Source organism: Lepus europaeus, chromosome 4, assembly GCF_033115175.1.
Source record: "Lepus europaeus isolate LE1 chromosome 4, mLepTim1.pri, whole genome shotgun sequence".
NCBI classification, from domain to species: Eukaryota; Metazoa; Chordata; class Mammalia; order Lagomorpha; family Leporidae; genus Lepus; species Lepus europaeus.
This window is the reverse complement of record NC_084830.1, coordinates 33697557-33712457: the sequence shown is the minus strand read 5'-3', so window position 1 is coordinate 33712457 and position 14901 is coordinate 33697557. Positions and strand designations below refer to the sequence as shown.

Here is a 14901-nt window from a genome sequence, read left to right as displayed (position 1 = left end):
AACTTGTAATTTATGAACCTATAATTTATGAACCCCAATTTACCATAGCTTCTCAACATGCTTCCTCCAATGATCGTGCAGTCATTCCTAGTGGGATGCCCCAAATCCACTCATTCTAGTGATGCCTAACAATCTTTGGCGTATTTTAGGCCTACCTCTAATGATCTATTTTGGATAAATCCCACAAAATTCATCACATTGCAAACAGAATGTTTTATTGAACAATAACATTGTCTCCTTTTTGTTTGCTTTGTTAGTCTTTTTTTTTCTTTCTTTTAACAACATTTTTCTAGTATGTATATTTTTATTTTCCATTGCAATTCTTTTTTTTTCTAAGATTTATTTACTCGAAAGGCAGAGTTACGGGGAGGCAGAAACAGAGACAGAGACAGAGAGAGAGGGAGAGGGAGGGAGGGAAGGAGGGAGAGAGCTGGATCGGAAGTGGAACTGCTAGGACTCAACCTAGTGCCCATAAGGGATGCCAGCACTGCAGACAGCAGTTTTACCCACTGTGCCACAGCGCTGGCCCCTCAATTGCAATTCTACCTGTGCAGGTGTGATGTGTGTGGCACACTTGGTATATTGGTGTTGGTGTTAATGAAGGGTGAGATAAATGAAGTAAGCTTTGATAATTTTTTAAAAATTCATTTTATCAAGGGTAACATATCTTAAAAAAAATATGGAGTCATTTTGTATTTTTCTATTCTTAAAAGTTCTAATGCTAACAGAAGTAATAATTGGTAGTGATATATTGGTAACTTTTACTGATAAAGTCCTCTTTTCTTTCTCTGTCTTTCTGGGTATAAGGTGAGGATTGCATATCATTCTGCCAATGCCAACAGTTACTTTTCCAGTCCAACACAAAGATCAGATGATATTTATCTTCAGAAAGGAAGAGAGTAAGTTTTTTTTCCTTGTCTTTAAATTATTGTGTTTTTAAGTGTACATTTTTATTTTATTTGTGTGGAGATAGTCTATTGATTTAATATATTTGTTCATTATTTATAATTTTATTAAATTTTGAAGCTATGACTTTAAGAATACTGGCATTCAGCCAACCAGAGAAATTTGACATTTAAATTAAACTTGTTGCAGAAATTGTGATGGTGTGAAATTTAGTTAATCCTGGTTTTAGCCCTTTTCTAGTACCTTTCAGTTACTACACCCATCTAATTTCTGTTTCTACCACTGAACCAAATCACATGAGTTGATGCCACTGCATATGAACACACATACAATCCCACATCCTGGACTAGGTGCTGGAAATAAAATACAAGGATGTTCAAATACAATCTCTACCCTGAAGGAGCACATCATTTAGCCAAGAAAGGTCAAATCCAGAGGACAGAAGAGGTTAGCACCCACATAACGTATAACCCCATTCAAAAAGCCATTCCTGGTTCCAGAAAACAACGGGAAGATAAAAGAGATGATATAATCAAAATGGCTTTGTTACATGGAGGACATGACAAGATGCATTAAACTCATCTTCCATTAATCATTTGTATCTGTTAGGTTTTACTGCATAAGAAACCACTCCAAGTTTTGGTAGTTGCAAACAAGTGTCTAGTATTTCACACAGTTTTTTTGGTTTTTTTTTTTTTTTTTTTTGGTTAGCTGGGTAGTTCTTTTGGTCCAAGGTAACTTAGTTCAGGGTTGATGGTCTAGGAGGATCTCACATATCTGGAGCCCCACCGGATGTAGTTGGGACCTAGATATCCGGGCATGCCATTCCAGATGGTTTCTCATCTTCCAGGAGTCTAGCTCAGTCTAGTCACATTAGGAGATGAGTTACCCTTAATAAAGAAGACAACACCTAAGGCACACACTTTTCAATACTCGTTGTGTGGATATTTGGTGATATTCCATTGGCCAAAGTAAATGGACAGGTTTGCATTCAAGGTTTGAACAAATAAACCTCACTTCCAGATGGGAGGGTTTTTTTTTTCCCCTCCCTTCCTATCATGTTACCTTTCCAGACATTGAGGAGATTATGCTCAAAAGCATCACAAGCCATTCTGATGGAACTGGAGAGGATTGAAATCAGTGGAACCTGGGATCAATCAGATACAATTTTCTTACTCAGTTCTCAGTAGAACTGACATGGGAAAACCATTCCAGTCTTTTCTCTTTCTTTTGCTTCCAGCTCTTTATATACATGAACGTTTTCTTTTCTTTTTTCTTTTTTTTTAACCAAGATAACTAGTAAGCAAGTTCAAGCTAAATAGAATGCCTGGTTAATACTGCAATTATCAGTACATTTTCTGATGTTGTCTCGGTTTTAGAGAATGAATTAAATTGACCTGCTTCGTAGGAGGCTAGAACTTGAGTCAAACCAGCTGTTAATATATCTGCTGTCTGGCCTCTGTGTTTCTGCAAAACCAGTAGAATTTATAATCTTCCCTTCAATAATTAATTCTGCAGTCAAGGCCATTCTAGCTGGTTTATTGCACAGACATTCCCAGAGCCTTTCCAAAACTAGCTCAGTTACCAGGTCATTCTACTTGGATAGGAGAGTTCCATCCCTGAGTGTATCTCTTTTTTGTACCTTGTTTTGTTGTAACTTCTACCTCAGTTACTCAGTGTTTAAAAAAAATCTTTAAATCGTTAAATTCTGCCTCTGTTATTCAAAGAAAAAAGGGAATAATATCTGTCTTACAAGACTTTTGTGAAGAATAAACATAATAATGTCTGTCAAGTGCTTAGTTTAATGTCTTGCATACAGAGGGTTCTTAATTAATATTTTCAAACTGTAAGTAAGGATAGATAATTTAATAGTACTTCTTTGAGTCCTGCTCCTTAATTCGTGTTGGCCATCTCAGTTTGGAAGAGCTGGCGAACAGGTTCATAGGCAACCAAGTGCTTGATGTTTATCCCTCAGTATTGCTTCTATCAGGTGGACTGTGCAGAGCCATATTATCCTAGACATGTGAGAGACAACAAATATCTCTTTCAGGGCTTTCCACAATCTATGGATGCTTATTTTCATACAAAAGAATACATGTTCAATGATGTGAGACATTGTAGAGGGAATTCCTGCAGGCTTCTCCACAGAATGTTGACATTGATAGAGACATAGGTGAGGAAGCAGGAATTTTTCATTCACTTGTAGCAGCTGACCAATGAGCACCTTATCCAGGGCGCATAGTTAGATAATGGGCAGAGGATTAAAGAATCCAAATACTCAGTGTGAATCCCATTCTAGTTGTTGGAGGGCTAGAGTCACTCTAATCAGTATAAGTTCCAGAGGCAACATTTTTTTTGAAAGATTTATTTGTTTATTTGAAGGCAGAGTTATGTGAGAGAAAGATTGAGAGTGAGACAGAGAGACAGAAAGTAAGATCTTCCATCTGCTGGTTCACTCCCCAGTGGCTGCAATACCTGGAGCTGGGCTGATCTGAAGCCAGGAGCCAGCAGCTTGTTCCTGGTCTCCCAACTGGGTTCAGGAGCCCAAGCACTTGGGCCATCTTCTGCTGCTTTCTATGGTGTATTAGCAGGGAGCTGGATCAGAAGGGAGCAGCTGGGATTCAAACCAGCACCTATGTGGCATGCTGGTTTGCAGGCAGTAGCTTTACCTGCTATGCCACAGCACTGGCCCTGAGAGTCTACATTTTGTCCACCAAGTTACAAAGGGATCCAAATTTAAAGAACCTAAGAGTAGGAGCTTTCCTCTCTGATGTGTACAAGCATTCAGGTATAAAATATGTGAAGCATCTAAGCCTGCCTATAATTTTCTTGAACATGCAAGTATTAAAGTATTTAACCTCTACATGTCCTCTGTGTTGTATGCCAGTCAATTACCATTGTAATATATGGTGTTATTTTGTTTTAAATGTCTTGAGGATAAAGGATAGTACCTTTCTCAGTAAACATTTATTGACTAAGATGAATAAATTATCCATGAATGCAAATAACTCTCCACTAATAAGATATCCTACATAATTCATTTTATTTTAGCAAACTACTATGAAACTTTGAATATTTTAAAATTTAAATTAAAAGGCACTATTATAAATCATTTAAAGGGAAATTTTTATATAATGTTTAAATTTTATTCATTGAAAAATATTATGTGTTCTTGAAAAGAAGTTATGTTCATTTTAATATTTTCCAGATATTATATAGAAATCTTGCTGCAGGAATACAGATTAAGTGCTTTTGTTGATGTTGGACTGTACCAGTATAAAAATGTGTATACTGAGCAGCAAACAGGAGATGCAGTTAATGAAGAACAAGTTATCAAATCCCAGTCAACAATCATCCAAGAAATACAGGTTTGCTATGATTATGGATCCTTTTTATAGAAAGTAAATGTCCAAAGACAGGAGCACTAATTGGTTATTAATTTTACTAGGTAAAATATTATATTGTTAGAAAACAATTAAGGACAATTACTGAATGGTAGCTTAGGGTATTTGTACTATAAATCAAATAGGCTGTTGCTTAATAAGAAACATTTGTAAATATGTTTTAAAAAATATCTTATGCAGTAAAATCAAGCAATAAAGAAAAATTGAATAGATGAATTGTAATGCCTTTAAAATGGATTTTTCCATATATTAAAGATATTTTATTTTAAAATTGGAAAATAGGTTGTAACATTGGAACACTGGGAAACAGCAAGTGCAGTTAATGAAGTTCAGCAGATCGTAATAACCAGCCCATGTTTGGAAGCTAATTCATGCTCCCAATACCAATATAGATTAATCTATAACATGGAAAAAACTGGTACGTTATAAATAATTAAAGAGATGTTATTTCTTCTCATCCATACATATAAAACATGTGGACCACTCAAATTCTACTCTTTGAAAAATATGGTTTTACTGATATGCTAGAGAAGAGGCAAGAATTACAAAAAGAAGCTTCAGACTCGGTTAGAAAATAGCAGTAATATAGATAGTTTTCTGGCATATTTCATAGTTTTTTAAAATAAGGATAATAAATGTACATCTAAATGCATGTAAGGATTTTGTATATCTCTGACTTGTAGGTGTAAGTTAATAAAATAGAAATTTGATTCATTATTGCAGAGAAATAAGCATGTCTCAATTCATGGATTAAATGACAGACCTATGAAACATTATTAATTAATAAGCAACATCACATTCTGTATTTTGTAATTCTAAAAAGTAATTTTGATATTTCTGTTCCTTGTTTCAGTTAGTAAATATTGACAAGTGCTGTTCACCAAACTCAGTGATTATTATGGAAATAATAAAATATGAGTTCTGTCCACAAGGAAATCACAAACCTATTAAATGGCCAGTATTTCTGAACTTGAACCAATTTTAGAACACAATTTCTCTAAATGATAATTTATATGATACAAAGCATAGGGTGCTTCAGAAATTTAAGGAGTAGGTACAGTAATCAGAAAGATTTCAACTCTTGTATTTGTTTAATCCCTTCAAAAGCCTTGATACCTGCTGATGCTACCGACTTCATATTACAATCAGCCTTAAATGACCTCTGGTCTATAAAACCAGACAGAGTTCAAGTAATGAGAACACAGAATTCTCAGAGCTTTATCTACATGATAACCTTTATATCAACTAGAGGTAAGCAGTATTTCATTTTACATGTCCTTGGAAATAAATTTGTGCCCTGTGCAACTCCACTTAAAATATATAGGTTTTCTAAGGTGACAGAGGAACAAAAATGGATTTCTACCCTTTATCAGTGTCAGAAGAAGTAAAAATCAAATGAGTGGTAATTTAAGTTTTAGTTGTGTTTTAAGGAATGTACAATTCTAATGCATGAGAAAGGCAGTGTATGCAGTACAAATGCACTAACATAATAGCATGCTTTACAAATGGGTGAAAGAATTAGTTCTGAAAACAGTATTTAAGTAACCCAGTATTGTTCAGGAGACACTAGTTTGATTGAATCTTGCCAGATGAAAGTATGTGGTGGTCAAATTCACATGAGAAACAATGAATACTGCTTCTGTTCCTTGCAGATTGACAGAGTTCATCTGATTATTAAAATATGTGAGAAATCCTACAGTAAGAAGCCCATATTTTCTGTGCTTAATGCAAAGTTCTTTGGTCTCTCTATACTTCCCTCTTTCTTTTTCCCTCGTAGTAACAGTGTTACTATTACTAATGTTTCACATAGACACTTTGGAAAAATTGAGGTAAACATTCTGTCTTAAAGTTAAGTTTAGAAAACAATTTTGCTATTTGGTATATCTAGCCCACAAAGCAGGTCCCTGAATGTGTGTGCATTTACTACTCACTGGCCAATCATTATTTTCCAAATTCATGTAAGTGAAATATAATCTCAATGTTTGTCTCCTTTTATGAAATTGTTAATTTTAATGTTGAATAGAGGATGAAGAATTTAGGTTTATATGAATTAAACTTCTAAAACTCCTCCACCAAATTAGAGTGTCTAATTATTATACAAATGACAATATGTGTATCCTTTTTGATCTACTTATAGATCATAAATTTTAAAGCTTCAGCAGTGACCTTAAGTATATGATACCAAAATCATAACCATACTCATTTACCCAAATAATAAGACTCTACCTGAAAAAGGTAAATGGCATTTCATTGGTAAAACACCCTTCCAAAGAGAAGAGATGTCTGAGGACAAGCCTTTATTTCTCTTAAAGTGAGATTGGATAAAAAAGCCTCACAGGCCTGGAGTTTTCCTGGAATTCAGTTTATGCACTATTCACTTTTAAAGAAAATGGCAATATCCTAGCCTTGCCCTTTGTACTGAAATAATGGCGCTAACACAGACTAAAGAGTCTTTTGCAATATCCAGCTGCTCATTGAACTTCACCTCATAGCCTTAATGCATCCTTCCTTCTATCTCCTTTTAAACTATAGAAGCAGAACCTTCAATGAATAGCATTTACCTGATTTGCTAGTTTTGCTGTGGTTAAATTTGCTCAAATTTAAGGATCTCCATCATCTGCATTCATTCTTCTTTTGTAATAATGGGGCTTCAAACAGAGCTACTCTGGTTATATTTGAGTAACCAAAGTATGTTGATATTTTATTAATTAAATTTTTAAAATTCTGTTTGATACTTCATTGCAGGAGACTTTGAGCTACTTGATTATGAAGTCCTAGAAGGGAATAATGTCACTTTGTATATCACAGAACAGATCAAAGGAAAACCCAGTATGGAGACATTCACATTGAATTGGGATGGGATTGCTTCTAAGCCTCTTACCCCCCGGCCATCAGAAGATGATGTATGTTTTAGGAATGTTCCTACCATGCATTTTCCCTGCATCTTCTCACAGCATTGACTGGGTATTTGTAGACAAATGGGAAGGAGATACTACAAAAATCACTGAAAATCACTTAGAATATGACGGACTTACTTTAATATCAGCATGGACAATTTTTTCAGAAAGGGGGCTCTGAGACAATCTACCACCCCCTTTTCCAGACAAGACATCTCAAAGACAGTGCCTTACTCTGCTTCCACAAAGAGGCTTGGTGTCCTATCTACCCTAGCATTTTTCTTCATTCAAAATTCAGTTTGACATCATGTGAAAGTGAGAACTTTCTTGACAGATATAGTACAGTACAAGCTCAATATAAATTGGTTAGTTTAAATATATTGTTATTTTATTAGATAGAAAGTCATTTAAGTGTTGATCTTCATTAAAAAAAAAAAAACACTTTAAGGAGTACTAATGTAGTCTCCTATTTGGCATGGTGGATTGGAGCCACCCCACAGTAAGGACAGAAGAGAGGAAATGTTGCAATGATAGAGAAAAGGAAAGGGAAGTTCTTATGTCTGTGCCAACAGGATTTATGAGGGAGCTGTGGATAGAACAAGAATGCTTGTGAGTTACTGAGTTTGGACAACTACCTGTACAAGATATTTTAAGTTAATATTCATTTGATGAATAAAAATTATACATTGTTTATACAATTATTCTTGTCTTTTGCCAGACAAATAGATAAAAAATTGTTGCAGACTCATGAATGTATCAATTCCTGTATATTCCAGAATTTCTTTTATTTTTGAATAATCATAAACACAGAAATCTTTATTGAAAAGTAGAAATCAGCGGACTCTATACTTTTTCCAGTTAATTTTAAGTTAGTTGTGAGAACTATTTTTTTGGTTTATATGTTTTATTTTAACTTACTCTCACAAAGAACTGTGAAGTTGACAATAAGGTAAAATACTTAAATGCTGCCTCTGATTACATAATCCCAACATTCTCATGCAGCAAATACAAACAATACAGTTAACCTTCTTAAAGTTCCAACTGTAGAATAAAAATATTTGAGGAAAAAAAATTCTACCTGTACTCAATATGTACAGACTTATTTTCTCTTGTGATTACTGCATCAATCTTACAGTATATTGTATTAGGAAACATTGGTAATCTAGCAGTGATTTAAAGTATTTAGGAAATGAGCATTTGTGGATTTTGATTTCCAGAGGAGGCCCCATGGACTGAGCTGACCATATTGAAATCATTGGTTGCAGTGGGAGATACCTCTCTGAATATGGAAAGGGGATGTACCTGTTATATGATTAATTGTACACTAATTAATGGGCCTTTTTTGCTCCCTTTACTGAACAAATATGTCTATCTTTTAATGATATGTAAGTAAGTTACTATTAGCCAATTGGATGTAATTATTGTGAAATAAAATTTTTAAAAAGTCACTGGACACTAAAATTATTCTATGTTAAATTAAAATGATTTAGGAAGTGATCTCATAATTGTGGCTAAAATATGAAAATATCCCATTAGACCTAATTATTATAATTAGTAAAAAGTAACTGATGTTCTTTCTGTGAAAAAGAAATTGCTAAACTTTGTACTGTTAATTTAGTTTCAGGTAGCAGTGGAAGAAATGGTTAGCGCTAAGTGCCCACCACAAATTGCAAATTTTGAAGAAGGATTTGTTGTGAAATACTTCAGAGACTATGAAACTGATTTTAACCTGGTATGGAGTGCATAATACACTGTGAAACTGGTCAAATATGAATGTTTAGAATTTTAGGACTAGGTTTTGAACCAGAATTCTTTTAACATTAAAATTACAAAATTATTTTGTTGTACATTTATCAGTAAAGCCCGTTTTAACATCTTGTCATGTCATAAAAAGGTTGATGAAAGCAGTTTATCACAACATGTGAGTTTTCTTCCTCACAGAAAGTAGGTAAGACGAGTAAATATAAGGTGTCTAGGATTGTTGTTTGTTTTCTTTATCTGGTGGCTAAGGATAGCCTTTTTCCTCACTGGCTTCAGAGAATACGGTTTGTAGTGGGCGTTTCTTAGTAAATTACTTCCCTTGCTTTTTTGAAATCCTTTTCTTGTCAGTTGGTACAATGCCTAGTCATTCTTTCTTCATGAGATGTAAAGATTTTCCTTTGATGTACAGTAAAGGAAACATAATTTCCCAATTTTTATTTTGAGGACTTGAGGGAGCCAGATAGTCACCATTTCCAAGGGAATACTGTAAGAACAAGAGACGCATAGTAGAGTTATTCAATTCAGATCAATATTCTAGAAATACAAATCCTTAAAATTGGATCCCATTACACTTTACATGAGCAGATTTATTTGTGGGAAAAGAGAAAAATCTTTCCCTCCAGTGGGTAATCTTTCAACTTAATGAGTATTCGCGTACTTGGATGCTCCTGTTCTGAGTGTGGTGCCAACAACCACAAGGAAATGTGGTTGGCATTCGACTCCTTTCCTCCATCTCCCCTTACCACCCCAGCACATATTCCATGTGCCTTCAAACTCTTTGCATTTCCCAACCCCAACATCTCCCACACCTCTGCTTTTTTGCTCAGATTCTATCCTGTCTCTGCAGTCACCTGGCCCTTTTTTCCCATTTGAACAATACTTTTATAGCTTTTCTCTTTGAACTCTTGTTTATCTTGAAATACTGAACTCATTTCTCCCATTTCTTTTTGCTTGTATGTGACTAACTCAGCAACTTCGGTGTTGTAAGTACTGCATCTTTATCCCAGACTGGTAGCCTCAGTGAATGGGGAAAATATTCTTCATACCTTAATCCTGAAGATTAAACAAAAAAAACAAACAAAAGCCTGGCATACAGTAAACACTGAATAAACATTCATGGAAGCAATGAAAAATGTCCACAAAGAGCTTGTAAAAGAAGGAAAAAGATGGGACTTAGGAAATAGTCAAATACGTGTACGAGGGATTGTATGGTTATGAATCCAAATGAAGCTTTAGAATTTCAGGGAACATTTCAAGTTAAAGTAGTTTCTGAAACAATGGGGTCTGAGTTGGAGCTTGAACAACTGGGGTGGAGATGTGGAGGGAAAAGCAAGACAATAAATCCCGTTTTCACTGGCAGTGTTATTGTTTCTGTAGGAACAGATTAATAGAGGGCAGAAGACAGCTGAGACTGACGCGTACTGTGGTCGTTACTCCCTGAAAAACCCAGCTGTGCTTTTTGACTCAGCAGATGTTAAGCCAAACAGAATACCATATGGAGACCTTTCATTATTTCCTTATAATCAGGTAAGCTCAACAAAATGATATGCTAATTGAATCTGGAAAATACCTTGGTAATAAAATTTCATGAAATTCGAAGACAAGGAGACATGCTTGCCGTGTGAAATCATCTCACGTTGGACAGGCGCCGCGGTTCACGTTCTGGGTGCTGTGATGTCCCCTTCTGGTGATTCGCAGCCTGTGTATCATGTGTTTTGTATTCTGCTCTGTCTCATAGTCCCAGAAGAAATTACTTAATCCAAGTCTACATAACAAAATAATTAGAAATGTGAAACCTCGACCAGTTTTCTGCATTAGTTTGGAAGAAACAAAAATGGCTATAACCACCACGGATGATATTGGGTATCCAGTCAGGGAAAGTGAAAAAAACAAATCATGACCAGAGGAAATGGCAGTTTTAGTATGATGATTTAAGACTGGCATCATAGATGCATCCTTTTTGTTTGTTTGCTTCGGATTCTCAAATTGTGGCACTTGTTCTCAAGTCCAAAGTTCTCAAAATATTTGGCAAGCTTAAAGACCATTAAAATTTGTGTTTAATTGCTATTTTGTGGTAACATTCATCTCTAAGTACTCAGCTGCATTCACATCCCAGTTAATCTGCCGGAATGTTTACTTATCTTCTCCTTCCACACAATAGCCTTTTAAGTCGACTGCACAGTTTACTTACAGTTTGTACATGCATATTTCAGTAGGAAATGACTTGTTTCCATTTAAAAAATTGTTTATTTTATTTGAAAGGCAAAGAGACAGATACACACACACATACACACACAGAGAGAGAGAGGAGAGAGAGAGAGAGAGAAACTCTGTTCAGTTTTCTCACATGGTAGCAGGGACCCAATTACTTAAGTCATCACTTTTTGCTTCCCAGAGTTGCGTTAGTAAGACTTGGTGTCAGGAGTCAACCCGATATGAAACCCAGGCACTCTGATATGGGACATGGACATCCTACCCACTAGACTAAATGCCCACCTCTATCCATTTTTTTTTTTTTAAGAAAACTATGTCTAAGAAAACAACAAAGGATTAATCATTAGTTGTAAAGCGACTTTTTTTTTTTTTTTGACGGGCAGAGTGGATAGTGAGAGAGACAGAGAGAAAGTTCTTCCTTTTTGCTGTTGGTTCATCCTCCAATGGCTGCTGTGGCCGGCACATCGTGCTGATCTGAAGGCAGGAGCCAGGTGCTTCTCCTGGTCTCCCATGCGGGTGCAGGGCCCAAGCACTTGGGCCATCCTCCACTGCACTCCCGGGCCACAGCAGAGAGCTGGCCTGGAAGAGGGGCAACCGGGATAGAATCCGGCGCCCCGACCGGGACTAGAACCCGGTGCTCTGGCACCGCAAGGCGGAGGATTAGCCTGTTAAGCCACGGTGCCGGCCGTAAAGCGACTTTAATTCCACTTGCTCCTCTATAAATTCTACCCTAGTTGTAACCGCCAGGCCAAATGCCCTCCTAAGGCACAACTTCTTTATGAACACCGACCTTCCTCTGCAACACACACACACACACACACATACACACACACAAGTATGCATATACCAGCTCACTCCTTCTTGTAACTAACTGAAATTAACCATCCCCTTTTCTGTGTTCTAGTATGTTTTATATTCAAAATGCTCAATAAATAGTTATTGGGTTGTTTTGAACTAATTTGAGTTGCTTCAAAGGAATTTAATGGTAAGATATTGCCACTGATTTTTTTTTTCATTTCTTATAGTTATGTTTTGCATACAAAGGATTTCTGGCAAATTTTATTGGCCTCAAATTCCAGTTCCAAGACAATGGCAGGATTACTAGAAGCACTGATACACAGTTCCCATATAAATTTGCTTATGGAAACACGTAAGTTACACTTTGAATTTGAAAGCTTAAGTTATATATACGTGTAGTATAACTATAGTATGTAAACCTTGAGGCTAAAACACACTCTTTTCTTAGACTTTATTTATTATGTGTTTTGTTTTCGATTTTGGGGTGGAGGGCATGTATACCATGGATTGGACTGTGGTTTCCTGATCTCTACAGATGTTTCCTGACAGAAATGCTTGTAACAAAAAGAAATCTATAGATTATGAAAGCAAGAATTGGTCAAATATCATCACCCATGACCATTTAAAATTAAAAAACAATGTTTAACTTTAGAATATAAATTATATATATTTTTTAAATCTAACAATCTTCCTAGTTACAGAAGGAGGGCAGAAAGAGATTTATTAAAATATTATCGTTAGATTTCTATCACTGAAAACAGATTCTTATCATATGTTAGTAGAGAAATAAAATATTTTGATAAATATATCAGAACAAAAGAAGAAAATATATTTTGAAATACTTGCTTTGCCAAAAGTTAGACACAGATATGCAAATAAAAAATTTAAATGCAGAAAATAAATTAGCTTAAAGAAAGTTATTTAATAACCACAGTAGCTGTATTCTCAAGCACAATTTAATCTTGTATAATTATGTTTTGTTTTTTCTTATTATATTTTCTGAAATATATAACAATCCTAATTTTACATTTCTATATGCAATACATGCAAAAATTTTATTTACAAGTAATAATGAAGACACCTACATATAATTTTCTGTTTTACAAAGTATTCCTGTAAATTTTAGCCATACTAATTTACATGAAGTAAAAGACATGCTTTCTAAGTGCACAATTCAGTGAGTTTTAACAAATATATTCAGTCATGTACCCAACACTCTGATATACAGTATTTCCTTTCCACTATTTTATAAGCATTTTTCTTTCACATAAAGTTTGATTCATAAAAGTAACATGATTTTTTATATAGAAAAGATTTCTAATACATTTCTTTTTTCTGTCAGAACTCATACTTTATGTCGTTTAAGTGCTATCATTTTATAATTTTGTATATATAAATATATAATATAAAAATATATATTTGGTATATATAATTTTGTATACTTATATAATATTGTATCTTACTTTAATATATGTCATTTAAGTGCTGTCATTTTATAATATGTGAAGAATGCTATCCTAGTCTCATCCTAGAGATGGGACTGATGATTCAAAAGTGCCATCCATGGAATGTGTGAGGCAGAAGCAATGCTGCCTCTTGTCACCCAGAGAGAGGAGGAGAGAAAATGACTTAAAATTGGAAATAGAACAAATAGCAACCATAAAAAAAAGACAAGCAAAAAAAGTTAAGATAAGAATGGAGAATAAAATAATTAGATGTAAAGAAAGTACAATCTTGATGGGGAAATTTGTTTCTGGATGAAGAAGCTGCTGTCCAGCTTTGCAGCTTTAGGCATCCCATTTTCTTTTTTTAAATTTTTTTAAATTAGTTCTGTCATGATATTTAGATATGGCTGAAAGAAGGCATTTTTTTTTTTATTTGACAGGTAGAGTTATAGACAGTGAGAGACAGAGAGAAAGGTCTTCCTTCCTTCCATTGGTTCACTCCCCAAATGGCTACTGTGGCCAGCACTGCGCTGATCTGAAGCCAGGAGCCAGGTGCTTCTCCTGGTCTCCCATGTGGGTGCAGGGCCCAAGCACTTGGGCCATCCTCCACTGCCCTCCTGGGCCAGAGCAGAGAGCTGGACTGGAAGAGGAGCAACCGGGGCCAGAACCGGCACCCATATGGGATGCTGGCACTGCAGGTGGAGGATTAACCAAGTGAGCCACAGTGCCGGCCCCACATCCCATTTTCTACCTCATTCTCAAACAGTTTCAAAAATTTGGCAGCCATCTTCTAATTTATTCCTCTCAAATTCATTGAAACAAGTTGGACTGGAAAGGAACCTTATGTGCTAAAGAGCTTTAAAATAATTTTGGATGCATCTCCTTGGGGATGAGCAAAGGGGTGAAATGTGAGATAGCCAGGATGGGGGCCTGGGGGTGCTCCAGTAGAGTTAGATCCCTGGACTCCCTCAGGAGAAAACAAAGTAAGCTCACTGGGCAGTGGCAGGAGGAGTGACAAGAGATGAGACCAGACAGGTGGAAGGAAGCATGTCAGAGCCTGTTGGGCCCACCAGGACTGGAAACAGGTGCCATTAGATACACCCTCAGTCATGCCCCACCCATTTTTAAAATTTGAAACTTTAAAGGAATTTTGCCAACTTACAGCTTTCCTTGCTTGGAAGTGGACTGACTTTGTGTTAAGGTCAGAAGAGAAGTGATGCTCTCATTTTCAGACTCAAGCATCATATTTGTTGTGCATCTCTGGTGTCTTATCATGAACTTGTGGACCTATTGCCCCTCACGTATTTTGCTCACTGGATAAATTGAGGGCAGCTACAGACCAACTTTAAATCCAGGTGTCAGAATCTCTTTAGCCATGAGGAAGGAATCCAAAGTTAAAATGTAGATACTCAAAGATATTTATCAAAGAGAAAGTCTATAGTAATGACATTAAGCCTTTCAAAAATTTTTCAAGAA

General features: G+C 35.7%; 1 protein-coding gene across 1 annotated transcript in view; it reads left to right on the top strand.

The window, feature by feature from the left end:
• The window catches only part of PKHD1L1 (PKHD1 like 1), a 180747-nt gene that overhangs the window by 31305 nt on the left and 134541 nt on the right, over nucleotides 1–14901 (top strand). Inside the window, exons 14-21 of the mRNA XM_062189474.1 lie at nucleotides 808–899; nucleotides 4115–4274; nucleotides 4593–4728; nucleotides 5418–5561; nucleotides 7056–7213; nucleotides 8826–8939; nucleotides 10346–10495; nucleotides 12208–12332. Coding sequence (XP_062045458.1) covers nucleotides 808–899; nucleotides 4115–4274; nucleotides 4593–4728; nucleotides 5418–5561; nucleotides 7056–7213; nucleotides 8826–8939; nucleotides 10346–10495; nucleotides 12208–12332 — 1079 coding nt within the window. The remainder of the gene's footprint in view (nucleotides 1–807; nucleotides 900–4114; nucleotides 4275–4592; nucleotides 4729–5417; nucleotides 5562–7055; nucleotides 7214–8825; nucleotides 8940–10345; nucleotides 10496–12207; nucleotides 12333–14901) is intronic.